Source organism: Schistocerca cancellata, chromosome 2, assembly GCF_023864275.1.
Source record: "Schistocerca cancellata isolate TAMUIC-IGC-003103 chromosome 2, iqSchCanc2.1, whole genome shotgun sequence".
In the NCBI taxonomy this organism is placed as follows: domain Eukaryota; kingdom Metazoa; phylum Arthropoda; class Insecta; order Orthoptera; family Acrididae; genus Schistocerca; species Schistocerca cancellata.
In genome coordinates this window covers 477989134-478003807 of record NC_064627.1, presented here as the reverse complement: position 1 = coordinate 478003807, position 14674 = coordinate 477989134, and the positions used below count along the sequence as shown (strand labels likewise).

General features: G+C 43.1%; 1 protein-coding gene across 12 annotated transcripts in view; it reads left to right on the top strand.

Moving 5' to 3' along the window:
* LOC126162000 (nuclear receptor coactivator 7) overlaps nucleotides 1–14674 on the top strand; it is a 790565-nt gene that overhangs the window by 309899 nt on the left and 465992 nt on the right. For all 12 annotated transcript variants that reach the window (XM_049918207.1, XM_049918209.1, XM_049918219.1 and 9 more), the window contains one exon: nucleotides 7529–7588. In XM_049918207.1, the coding sequence (XP_049774164.1) occupies nucleotides 7529–7588 (60 nt within the window). The remainder of the gene's footprint in view (nucleotides 1–7528; nucleotides 7589–14674) is intronic.

Below are 14674 nucleotides of genomic sequence, written 5' to 3'. Positions count from 1 at the left end.
TTCGTGGCACACAGAGGGTCCATGCTACGACCTGCTGTGTTTGACCAGCTTCCAGTCGCCCTAGTATTCCGCCCCTCATAACGTCATCAACATGTGTTCTTTCAGCCATTTTCAACGCACAGTCACCATTAACACGTCTGAAAACGTCTGCACACTTACACGCTGCACCGTACTCACACATGCACCAACACACCTCTGCGTATGTGGGATGCTGTCAGCGCCACCGTGCGACGACCGCAGATCCAATGCACCGCTTGGTCATACCCCAAGGTGATTTAAATCCACAAACCGCCCACCAGAGCGTTGTTTCACTGTGTATCATCATCATCCTTAATTTATGAGCATGAGTGTATTAGTGGCTTATAGTACGGAATTTTAGTTGTAAACTGTGATTTCCCGGAGCGTTTCTAGAGGAACGACGGACAGACGGAAATGACAGTCTTTGATGGCAAGATAAAAACGTAGTCTGACTAGGGCCTCCCGTCGGGTAGACTGTTCGCCGGGTGCAAGTCTTTCGATTTGACGGCACTTCGGCGACTTGCACGTCGAGATGCCAAGATTTACACTTACCTCAGGCAAAACCGCATGACCCTGTTTGATAAGTCGAGACATTTGGCGCAGTGCTCTGTTGTCTATTTATTTTCATTCCACCTTCTTATGGCAATCGCCCACAACAAACGAATCATACGCTCTTCACAGTAGTCACAGGCTTTGCAGTTGATCTTTCTGAAGGAGAATGAACAATTTGCAAGATAAATACATTATAGACAAGTAAGGAATAAAAGTATTATTTATCCACAACAAAGGAAGTTGAGCTGGACAGTTATGGATTAATCTAGAACAAAAATAACCAACTGCTTTAAATGCCTAGACGTATCTTCGACGCTAAAATGATACAAGCTGTAAAAATAGTAGTTGTTAGATTATTTTTGATGATAAACTGATATGCACATATTTCCAAAGAAATACTAAGAGTTCGGGAGCCACTATAGTAATACCAGCGCGGGCACAAGAAAAATTTGATGGATCATTGTTTTATTCCGATAGTAGTTGAGAGAAATTTAAGATCTGGCATCCCTCCAGAAAAAAAACTGTCAGAAACTATCATTAAGTTGTAGCATAGGGCACTTCTCGCATTTGTTTCGTTTCTCAGACGTGTAACCGTGCGCCCCCCCCCCCCTCCCTCTTACCTACTACGAAAAGTTACAGCTCATGATAACATATCCAGCGTAACCGTTGAAGACATCTGTACCAGAGGCGATGATTGCCGCTTCCCAAAGCTATATAATACACTATGTAAAAATTCTTCAAATGTGAAATTGTGATAAAACCCTCCAGTTACAGTACCATGCTGTTTCTTCACGAATCATATGAAATGTACCATTTATTTGTTTATTTCCTACGTTTTTTAAGTAGTTATCGGTCATATCCAGAATTCGAAGGGACTCCCTTTCGTTGTTCTGCTGTTCCTTGTTTAACGAGTTACTTTCCCATTCAGTCTTGGACGATTTTAGGAGCAACTTCCCTGCTCAACGCGTTTTTATTTTGATGATACTAGTAAGAAAGAAATCATTCGTCTTTTCTTAGTCTTCCATACTGATCAAGCTTACGTCATTAATACGGCAGTGGAGTTATATTCTGGAGAAGTGCATTTAAAATCTTCACTGTAGATGCTGGTTTAGGTAGTACGCGTCTCAGTGAATCAGTTCAGGCAAGTGCTATGGTGGTTCTTTAAAAATGGAACGACCGACTCACCTTGTACCTATTTGACCGATGTTCGGACCGACAGAGACGACAGTGGTAAGACACAGAATTGTCGCTCTTGGGGTGCAATGTACGAATACACACCCAGCCGTAAAAGTTCAGGTTTTCCTTAATCCTTTCCTTTTGCCTGACCGGCAGCAGTTTCCTCCATTTTTATTTTTTTTAATGGGAAACTAACTATGAACCATTCTTCTAGTAAAGACTATTGATTTTTCCGAATAAAAGCAGACTGTCTGACCAAAAGAACGTTGTACCACTTCGGCGTAGAAACATGCAAATCATACCGTCGCATCAAGTTCTTGTACAGCTGTCAGGTCGTTTACACAGTCTTCGTTTCAGTGTGACACACGAGTATTTGCCTTCATCTCGCTTTGTTGGTTTACGCCTAAGCCCTATGCACGCCTTAGCCATGGTCTTTTGTAGTTCACACACGGCGTCGCGAGTCCCAGCTGCTGCCGGCAAACAGGTCGCCGACAGCGTATCGCTCAGAGCCTTTCATTGTGTCGCATGTTTCCCGTCCCCCTCTGTTCTAGCCAGACAAATTTACAGACCTTACGTTTCAAGATAAGGGCCTTACTTATCTGTACGTCTTAAACGGCTTATTAGGAAATATTTCTCTGAAACCATTCATTCTCGCAGCTGAAAAGACGAAGAGACTTAATGGTATCCGGTATTTTTTCCACGTGCTGTTTAAATTTATTAGTTGAATCAGAAATCTGGCTCTCCATGCTTTCCGCTACCGCTTTTGAGATGTGTAAGAGTCTGGTCAGCCCTTCCCTTCTTTGTGTCTCCTGCGTTCTGTCCGGTCTTCAATATCGGAGGTTGCACAAACCCCAACTCCCTTGCTTCTCGGTGCGCTCCAACATAAAGGAAGAAGTACTGAAAGAAAGCCGGCCGTGGTGGCCGAGCGGTTCTAGGCGCAGGTTCGAATCCTGCCTCGGGCATGGTTGTGTGTGATGTCCTTAGGTTAGTTAGGTTTAAGTAGTTCTAAGTTCTAGGGGACTGATGACCTAAGATGTTAAGTCCCATAGTGCTCAGAGCCATTTGAACCATTTTTCTGAAAGAAAGGAGTTAAACGACGTACTCGTATCACCACCGGTGGTCAATAACGAAGTTATTTTTAATTATTGTTGGCGTTCAGCCGTCGATGCACATCCGTCCGTGGAATTTTACCACTGGAATTGTAACACTGCTAAGTACTCCGACGTGCTGTTCTCGGACACAAACTTTAACTTCCTCTACAAATTGTCAGACCCGGATGGAAAACATTTACGTGCTTGTACGTCCGGGATACGACCTCCAGGTAACAGCTGAGATGGAGGTTTTTCGGGATTTCTGTATTAGTAGATGTGACAAACTTTAGGCCGATTTAAGTGCCACTTGAATTTGATCATTGCTAACAGTTATACTCAGGTGCCAGAATTTTAGATAAATTTCACAGATAATGTTTTGCTTTCGGATTTTCTGATACGTGCCATACAAACGAATTTAGTCTTTCTTTATATTGTATTACTAACGAAATTTATACTGAGAGTCTAAAGTACGACATCTTTCCTTATCTGGTCAGGCAGCATGTAGCTAAATCCGTTCGTTAAAATACTCAGTCTTCATGCATTTTCACCTGTGTGATACTGTATTGTTTAGAATTCGATCCACACATCATCACCTGTAACCCTAAATCGCATTGCATGTTTTCATGTTACTGGTGCGGAAATTGACAATGTTGATATAGATATTACAGTAAAATTGTAACTGAAAGGCCAAAGTTTCTCTCAAACAACCAAAGCCAGCAAATTTTACTAATGTGTCCAATAGATTATATAAAATAACCGTAAAAAAGGATGCAGCATGTAGATAAACAAATGATACAAACGGTAGATCAGTGATGCTGCTCTCACTTTCTTTCTTGTGTCCAGATATCTGAATCTAGATGGATACTCCGCAAATCACATTTAGTGCCTGGCAGAGGGTTCATCGAACCACCTTCACAATTCTCCATTATTCCAATCTCGTATAGCGCGCAGAAAGAATCAACACCTATATTTTCCCGTACGAGCTATGATCTCCTTTATTTTATCGTGGTGATCTTTCCTCCCTATGTAGGTCGGTGTCAACAAAATATTTTCGCTTTCGGAGGAGAAAGTTGGTGATTGGAATTTCGTGAGATGATTCCGTCACAACGAAAAACGCCTTTCTTTTAATGATGTCCAGCCCAAACCCTGCATCATTTCTGTGACACTGTCGCCCATATTTCGCGATAATACAAAACGTGCTGTCTTTCTTCGAACTTTTTCGATGTACTCCGTCAGTCCTATCTAGTAAGGATCCCACATTGCGCAGCAGTATTCTAAAAGAGGACGGACAAGCGAAGTGTAGGCAGTCTCCTTAGTAGATCTGTTACATTTTCTGCCAATAAAACGCAGTCTTTGGTTAGCCTTCCCCACAACATTTTCTATGTATTCTTTCCAATTTAAGTTGTTCGTAATTGTAATACCTAGGTATTTAGTTAAATTTACGGCTTTTAGACTAGACTGATTTATCGTGTACCCGAAGTTTGAGTTCCTTTTAGTACTCATGTGGATGACCTCAAACTTTTCGTTATTTAGGGTCAACTGCCACTTTTCGCACCAATCAGATATTTTTTCTAAATCGTCTTGCAGTTTGTTTTGATTTTATGATGAGTTTATTAGTCGATAAACGACAGCGTTATTTGCAAACAACCGAAGACGGCTGCTCAGGTTCTCCCCCAAATCGTTTATATAGATAAGGAACAGCAAAGGACCTATAACACTACCTTGGGGAACGCCAGAAATCACTTCTGTTTTACTCGATGACTTTCCGTCAATTACTACGAACTGTGACCCCTCTGACAGGAAATCACAAATGCAGTCACATAACTGAGACGATATTCCATAAGCACGCAATTTCACTACGAGCCGCTTGTGTGGTACAGTGTCAAAAGCCTTCCGGAAATCCAGAAATACAGAATCGATCTGAAATCCCTTGTCAATAACACTCAACACTTCATGTGAACGAAGAGCTAGTTGTGTTTCACAGGAACGATGTTTTCTAAACCCATGTTGACTGTGTGTCAATAGACCGTTTCCTTCCAGGTAATTCATAATGTTAGAACACAATAAATGTTCTAAAATCCTGCTGCATATCGACGTTAACGATATGGGCCTGTAATTTAGTGGATTACTCATACTACCTTTCTTGAATATTGGTGTGACCTGTGCAACTTTCCACTCTTTGGGAACGGATATTTCGTCGAGCGAATGGTTGCATATGATTGTTAAGTATGGAGCTAATGCATTAGCATGATCGGAAAGGAACCTAATTGGTATACAGTCTGGACCAGAAGACTTGCTTTTATTAAGTTGCTTCAATACTCCGAGGATATTTACTTCTACGTTACTCATGTTGGCAGCTGTTCTGGATTCGAATTTTGTAATTTTTATTTCATCGTCGTCTTTTGTGAAGGCATTTCGGATGGCTGTGTTTAGTAACTCTGTTTTGGCAGCACTGTCTTCTATAGTATCTCCATTGCTATCGTGCAGAGAAGACATTGATTGTTTCTTGCCGCTGACATACTTCACATACGACCAGAATCTCTTCAGATTTTCTGCCAGGTTTCGATACGAAGTTTCGTTGTGGAAACTGTTATAGGCGTCTTTCACTGAAGTCCGCGCTAAATTTCCAGCTTCTGTAAAAGATCGCCAATCTTCGCTATTTTGCATCTGATATATCTGCAGATCCGCAGTAATAGGTACTCTGTTGATAAAAACCCGCGTCGCTGCGAATATCTACAAGAGTAATTACTTCGCAGTTGCTAGTCAAAGAACAGTGTAAGTATTTGATTTTACTCTAGTTTCATTAAATGCGATAGATAAGAATTGAAGTAGCTATAATTACACTTTCGTGATGGAATAAGTTCACATAATCATTTTCATTAATTACGACGAAAGCTGTAAGTTGTTAAGTAACGTGCGAAGAGTGTGACAGACTCTATTGTATTAAAGTGTGATTATGATGGGCTTCTAGCTTGTTGGCCAGTGAAATTTAAATTACGAGATGTGACTTGAGAAGAAGAAAATTAAGGCCAGAGATATTGCATACTGTGATGTCTACATTCGTAATTATCTACACCTACGTGATTACTCTGCTATTCACAATGAAGTGCCTGGCAGAGGGTTCAATGAACCACCTGCATGCTGTCTCTCTACTCTCGAACGGCACGTGGGGAAAAAACGAGCACTTAAATTTTTCTGTGCGAGCCCTGATTTATTTTATCGTGATGATCATTTCTCCATATGTAGGTGAGTGCCAACAGAATGTTTTCGCAATCGGAGGAGAAAACTGGTGATTGAAATTTCATGAGAAGATTCCGTCGCAACGAAAAACGCCTTTGTTTTAATGATTGCCACTCCAATTCACGTATCATGTCTGTGATACTATCTACCCTACTGCGCGATAATACAAAACGAGCTGCCCTTCTTTGTACTTTTTCGATGTCATCCGTCAGTCCCACATGATGCGGATCCCACACCGCACAGCAATACTGCAGAATAGGGCGGACAAGCGTATTGTAAGCAGTCTCTTTGGTAGCCCTGTTGCACTTTCTGAGTGTTCTGCCAATGAATCACAGTCTTTGGTTTGCTTTACCCACAATATTATCTATGTGATCGTTCCAGTTTAGGTTATTTGTAATTGTAATCCCTAAGTATTTAGTTGAATTTACAGCCTTCAGATTTGTGTGACTTATCGCGTAATCGAAATGTAGCTTTTTTTTAGTATTCGTGTGAATGGGTTGACACTTTTCCTTATTCAGGGTCAACTGCCACTTTTCGCACCATAGAGATATCTAAATCATTTTGCAAGTCGTTTTGATCATCTGATGACTTCACAAGACGGTAAATGACAGCATCTGCAAACAATCTAAGACGGCTACTCAGATTGTCTCCTATGTCGTTAATACAGATGAACAGTAGAGGGCCTATAACACTTCCTTGGGGAACACCGGATATTACTTCTGTTTTACTCGAGGGCTTTCCGTCTATTACTACGAACTATTATCTTTCTGACTGGAAATCATGAATCCAGTCGCACAACTGAGGCGATACTCCGTAGGCTCGCAGTTTGGTTAGAAAACGCTTGTGAGGAACGGTGTCGAAAGCCTTCTGGAAATCCAAAAATATGGAATCAATTTGACATCCGCTGTCGATAGCACTTATTACTTCATGACTATAAAGAGCTAGCTGTGTTTCACAAGAACTGTATTTTTCTGAAACCGTGCTGGCTGTGTGTCACTAAATCGTTTTCTTCGAGGTATTTCATAATGTTCGAATACAGTATATGTTCCAAAAACCTACTGCAAATCGACATTAGTGATGTACGCCTGTAATTCAGCGGATAACTCCTACTTCCCTTTTTGGGTATTGGTGTGACTTGAGCAATTTTCCAGTCATTAGGTACGGATCTCTCTGTGGGCGAGTGGTTGCATATAATTGTTAGATATGGAGCTATTTCATCAGCATACTCTGAGAGGAACTTGACTGGTATACAATCTGGACCGGAGGTCTTGCCTTTATTGAGTGATTTAAGCTGCTTTGTTACACCGAGGACATCTGCTTCTCTGTTTCTCATCTTATGTGTATATAATTGGGGCAATAAATGTAATACCGGGTTCATCAGAGTATGGCGAGTATAAGAGAGTGCAGATAACGTTGTCTAACCGTGTGCGGACGCTCTTGTTTCTCCACAGGTCGCGCCGCGCGTCGCAGGACCTGAGCCGGCCCACGGAGAGCGGCGCCACCTACCTGCGGTGAGTTGAGTCTGCAGTCAGCGGGGACGACGAGCCGGCCACTAACCCACTTCCAGTGCTCGTCTTGTGTCTGTCTCTCTCTCTCTCTCTCTCTCTCTCTCTCTCTCTCACACACACACTGTGCTGTCATGGATGTATGGAAGCTGCAGTCTGTGTAATCCGCTAACGTTTCCTCATAAAGCGCCATTTTTCAAGCTAACCACAATCGCTATTGCTTCAGGTAACAGCGATCTCGTCTCGTCGACTAACAAGGATACCTGCTTGTCACTATGCACACTCGTCCAGTATCGCTGTAAAGTGCTACCCCTGTTTTGTATGTACAGAATATATGCGACAAGTGCTTGTTAATCGTCACCCGAAGACGTGAAGGTAGGTCTGCTTTTGTCGGCCATGTGACTGAGTATATTGGAATCAATGCGTCGCACATCGCTACATACTTGCGTCGCAGTTAAGAAAGCATACGCCCATCACCGGACCGGACTCTCATTTTATTCGAAGTTTACAGTCCGGGCCGATATCTGGCAACGGGGATTCACAACTGTCCAGCCACTCAGAGATCATTCCCCGACCCGTCAAAGATCTGAATGTATGGTGTACACAGGATGCTCGTGATTTGAAAGAGTCTGGTCTTACTTGAAGGTGGACGCCAAAAGTGTGTTTGAATCTGCGGTTAACGTTAATGTATGACCACTGGCTGGACATGTTTCAGAGTGTAACGTACAGGAAGGATAGCGAAACTGTTCAGTTTGCTCTAGGTATTGTATTGTATTGTATGTTAACTGGGGACCTAGAAACGACGAAGAGGCTCCGTCCTCGCCGCAGCCGCAGTGGGCCACAACCCCACGACGACTACCGCAGTCCACTTCACCCCTCCGCCGCCCCACACCAAACCCAGGGTTATTGTGCGGTTCGGCCTCCGGTGGATCCCAGGGAACGTCTCACACCAGACGGGTGTAACCCCTATGTTTGCGTGGTAGAGTAATGATGATGTATGCGTACGTGGAGAACTTGTTTGCGCAGCAATCGCCGACATAGTGTAACTGAGGCGGAATAAGGGGAACCAGCCCGCATTCGCCGAGGCAGATGGAAAACCGCCTAAAAACCATCCACAGACTGGCCGGTTCACCGGACCTCGACACAAATCCGCCGGGCCGATTCGTGCCGGGGACCAGGCGCTCCTTCCCGCCCGGAAAGCAGTGAGTTAGACCGCACGGCCAACCGGGCGGGCTTGCTCTAGGTACTTAATTTGATAAACTGACTACTCGGTTGGATTTTTATGGCAGTTTCTTTTAACGGCCAAATGCTGGCATACCGGGAGATGAGAACGAGCTTGGAATCACTAATAGAACACGTGCTGGTGGAGGTAATTTAACGAACTGCATCATATTTTACATGGCCCTCGTGATTTTGCAGCATAACGGAGAGCGAAGATAGTATCTATTTGCGGGCACCGTCCTTTTCCCCACAGCCATAGGTTACAGGGTACTGTAAGCATGATGGAGAGTCCTGTTGCAGAGCATATGCACATAAAAGCTGACCAGTTGCAATTTTACAATGCATGTAACATAGGTCTGATTGACATAACAGCGACACTAAGTTTCAGTGTGGATTATAAAACGATTTAATACGCATACTGCGGTTGAGAACTTCAAATGTCCATGTATCGTTCGCACTGCAGAAGATTACGAGGAAATAAAGTACTTCGGTAGAACGTCAAATCCCCATCCACACTATTCAGCACGATTGTGTTCCAAATCGCAGTTGGACGATTGTCTCTCTGGTAACACACATCTAGTAACGGAGTTTTAATCAGCTATGAAGGGATGCAATTGGTCAGCAACACCGTGAAACTTGTGACGTATATCATGGTGTCTTCTGTTAAAACAACAACAACTTGATGTATAGGGGAAGCGCACGTGAATTGAATTTCCACTATAGCATACTACACTGTCCAATCACATCAATGTGACAATCTGTTAAAACCCTGAATAACCACGTTTTGCAGCGCGGTCCGTTGCGAGACGTGCAGGAAGAGTGTCAATGAACTTCTGGAAGGCACCAATAGGGATGTGAAGCCATGCCGACTCCAATGCCGTGGCCAACTTCACTACGTTCCTCGGTTGAGGATCCATGGCGCTAACAGCCTGCTCGTGGTCGCCTCTCAGACTTTCGTTTCGGTTTAAATATGGGGAGTTTGGTGACTAGTATGGTAAACCTAAACTGATGCTGTTCGAACCACACACCAACACTGCGAGCTGTGAGACTCGTTGCATTGCCCTCCTGGTGGAAGCCCTCACTGGGAAGGAAAAGCTTCATCTAGGGATGGTCCTATGGATAGAGGCATACTTGGGTTGATCCATTGTGCTTTCTTGAATGACGAGATAATCTAGGATATGCCACGAAAACATTACCCAGACCATAACGTTCCCTCCTCTCGCCTGGACCCTTCCAACGACTGTTGCAAGGTGTTCGCTTTCAGACGTTTCACTCGTACGGAGCATAAAATATGATCATCTAAAAAAGCCTCCTCTTGCCATTTAGTGGACATCCATTTGCGATATTGGCCTGCGAATTCCAGCCCTAGTCGCCGATGAAAAGCATACAGAAGGGGAGCATCAACCAGGCGTCTGCTGTGGAGGCCCATCCGCAGCAACGTTCGCTGAACGGTCGTTGAGGAGACACTCTTGGTGGCTTTGGTAGCCTCTTTGTTCATCAGGGGGTCAGTTGCTCAATATTCGCACGTTTGCTCACATGTAAACATCTCCGCAGCTGTGTTCACTACGGTCATTTATGGCCCGTGATGCATCACAATACCCTCGGCGCCGACTTTTGAATAGCTCCATTTTGCCACACATGGCATACTTCAACCACGGTAGCACGCGTGCACTTCACAAACTTAGCCCTTTCGGAAATGCGTCCACCCTTGGCCAGTAAGCCAGTGATTATGCTCTTTTGGTTGTCAGATAAATCGTTCTGTTTCCGCGTTTCGACAGGGACTGCACTGTTTTCCATGTCCCTTTCCACCCCACCCCCCCACTCCACCTCTACACGCTTTGTGTAGCTTCACTGCTAGTGCTTCTATCTGCCGAGAGTGGTTATTAGACGTAGACTTCCAACATTAACGATGGTCACAGTCATGTGACTGGACCGTGTACTTAAACAGCATAAATCCAGCGGGTCTATTCGTGAACCCGGCATCTAGGAAGACAACGTATTCTGACAAGATAATCGATGCGTTCTAACAGAAAACGAGAATTGCCTCACTTCGGCAGTCGTAACGGACTCTGCAAGTAACCAAGGTCTAGACCGCGAGTCATCGTTTGTGTGTAGGACAGTACGTCCTTTTTTGTGTTCTGTAATTTTCCGTTCGATATACGAGAATACGCCAGAGGCTAATAGTAGTGGAGAGATCATGCTGTTGCCTTCGACAGTTAAACGTGCCACTACTTATTTTTAGAAATGGAAATGTCGTGTGACTAGGGCCTCCCGTGAGGTAAACCGTTCGCCGGGTGCAAGTCTTTCGATTTGACGCCACTTCGGCGACTTGGGCGTCGATGGGGATGAAATGATGACGATTAGGACAACACAACACAACACCCACTCCCTGAGCGGAGGAAATCTTCGACCCAGCCGGGAATCGAACCCGGGCCCTTAGGACTGACATTCTGTCGCGCTGACCACTCAGCTACCGGGGGGGGGGAGGGACATTTTAGAAATAACGGATATTCTCAAGTATTTTAAGTTCTTAGTTGAGACAAACGCACAGGTAAGGCATTACGTACAATGAGTAGACATCGTTTCGAGGCTGAAAATTTTAAAATAGAACGATGTAGCATTTTTAAATGGGGTTCACGTGATCGAAGTATGTACCGAAATGATGTGGTTAAATTGACGTCTTACGGAATAATCAGTTTTAAATAGCACGCAGCTCGAGCTTTTGCGGGAGCGTTCTCGCTTCCCGCGCGCGGGGTCGCTGGTTAGATTCCCAGCGGGGTCAGGGATTTTCTCTGCCTCGAGATGACTTGGTGTTGTGTGTCATTATCTCATCATCATTGACTCGCAAGTCGCCGAAGTGGCGTCAGCTAAAAAGGACGTGCAATTTCGGCGGCCGAATAGTCTCCCGGCCAACAATTGTAAGTAGGCTGTTTGTTTTCTTTATGTAAGTAGGCTGTTTGTTTTATTATCGGCAACGTTACGTAGCGCTCTATATGAAAATCACTGCATTGTTGTCTGCCATTGTAGTGTTGGGCAGCGGCAGCTGGATGTGAACAGCGCGTAGCGTTGCGCAGTTGGAGGTGAGCCGCCAGCAGTGGTGGATGTGGGGAGAGAGATGGCGGAGTTTTGTAATTTGTCATGAACTGACATATATATTATGACTATTAAGGTAAATACATTGTTTGTTCTCTATTAATATCTTTCATTTGCTAACTATCCCTATCAGTAGTTAGTGCCTTCTGTAGTTTGAATCTTTTATTTAGCTGACAGTAGTGGCGCTCGCTGTATTGCAGTAGTTAAGAGTAATGAAGATTTTTGTGAGGTAAGTTATTTGTGAAAGGTATAGTTTAATGTTACTCAGGGCCATTCTTTTGCAGGGATTTTTGAAAGTCAGATTGCGTTGCGCTAAAAATATTGTGTCACTTTAGTGAATGTTTGAGTACATTCAGTTTTGCTCAGCTGTTTGAAAAGGAAATAGTGTAAGAGGTTTATCAGCACAGTCGTGTATAATTTGTTCAAAGGGGAATATTTTTAGCGCAACGCAATCTGACTTTCAAAAATCCCTGCAAAAGAATGGCCCTGAGTAACATTAAACTATACCTTTCACAAATAACTTACCTCACAAAAATCTTCATTACTCGAACTACTGCAATACAGCGAGTGCCACTATTGTAAATAAAAGATTCAAACTACAGAAGGCACTAACTACTGATAGGGATAGTTAGCAAATGAAAGATATTAATAGAGAACAAACAATGTATTTACCTTAATAGTCATAATATATATATCAGTTCATGACAAATTACAAAACTCCGCCATCTCTCTCCCCACATCCACCACTGCCGGCGGCTCACCTCCAACTGCGCAACGCTACGCGCTGTTCACATCCAGCTGCCGCTGCCCAACACTACAATGGCAGACAACAATGCAGTGATTTTCATATAGAGCGCTACGTAACGTTGCCGATAATAAAACATAAACAGCCTACTTACATAAAGAAAACATAAACAGCCTACTTACACAATGCTGTACGATCATTTCATTTTTTTTTCAGTTTTAAAGATACTGACAGATTTATTAAAGGACACAGAATTGTTCGACATGCTCTCTGAGGACCGCTCACATAAAACTCGTCCATATTTTCGAATTGTGCGTTTATAGGTACCTGAATGCCAGCACTAAGAAATGTAATGAAACGTTGAGTCAAATTATACACACTTCTTCGGCGACTGATTTGGGAAGAGGTGGTTGTCGCCATTGTGAAAGTGTCTGATCTTGAGGTGGTTATGAGTTCCAGGCATCAATGCAAAGGGTTCCTGCGTCATATCACGATTTATGATAAGAGACGCGCTTGCTGCTTGAGGTAAAAGAGCAGCTGAGAGCTGCAGCATGTAAGAGATATCTCAACTCGGTAAATACATTTAATGTACATTCAATGTCTCAGATTCTAAGTGTGTCATTGCGCAATATGGAGGAGTGAAGACCTTTCCCAATGCAATGCAGCGTTATTCTCTCTCTCTCTCTCTCTCTCTCTCTCTCTCTCTCTCTCTCTCTCTGTGTGTGTGTGTGTGTGTGTGTGTGTGTGTGTGTGTGTGTGTGTGTGTGTGTGTGCGTGTGTCCGGAACCTAGGAACTTTTTATGAACATATTTGTACGTAAGTAACAGAATTTTTGTCTGCTTAATTATAGGTTATTCGATTTAGGATGGTCATGTGGGGGCTGCCGAGGTCCGCGACCTGTTTCTTTGCGCTTGGCTTTACGCTTGTTTATCTATACTTCATGTTAATCCATTTATCTATTGACATAAGAATTATATATAACACTGCCTGATCTCCCAGCAGCTTCGCTTTCGGCCTGTCCTTGTGTTTTTCTCACTGATATTGTTGTCTGTATGGAATCTGTAAACACGTAACGCTAACGGACGTCTAACTTTTTCTATTTGAAAAGTGTGTGGAAATACTACGTGTGATTATTAATTTTTAGTTTGTAAAATGTGTGTCACAATTATTATATGTCTTTGTCTATTCATTTATTTTTATTTACTCTTCAAGTACCGTAAGACTAAATTCAGGACAAATCTCCAAGGTCGTGGAACTTGTCAGTACTCACATTACAACATGAAAGTAATAACAGATAAAAATAAATGTTCATGAACCCGAAAAAAGTCAGTACATCAGTTTAAATAAACGCAATCAACAATACAATAAAAATAAGCTTAATTTTTCAAGGAACTCCTCTATGAAGAGTTTCCTCATGGGTCACTCCTCCTATTCTAATTTCGATTTGAAAGCGCGTGGATTACTGCTAAGAGCTTTGAATTCGAGTGGTAGCTTATTGAAAATGGATGCAGCAGTATACTGCACACCGTTTTGCACAAGAGTTAAGAAAGTCCGATCCCAATGCAGCCTTGATTTTGCCGAGTATTAACCAAGTGAGAACTGCTTATTCTTGGGAATAAGCAAATATTGTTAACAAGAAATGACAGTAACTAATACATCATTATATTTAGAGACCAATGTCAAAATACACAGGAACAGGGGTCGACGAGAGGTTCATGAACCACTTATTGCCCGAACCGCCCGTTTCTGAGCCAAAAATATCCTTTTAGAATGGGAAGAGTTACCCCAAAATATAATACCATACGACATAAGCGAATGAAAATAAGCAAAGTAGACTAATTTTCGTGTCGAACGATCACTCACTTCAGATACCGTTCGAATAGTAATAAATGGCAGCCTTAAGTGTTTGAACAAGATCCTGAACGTGGGCTTTCCACGACAGTTTACTAACATACCAGATGAGATTAACGGAGTATATCGAGAAAGTTCAAAGAGCAGCACGTTTTGTATTATCGAAAAATAGGGGAGAGTGT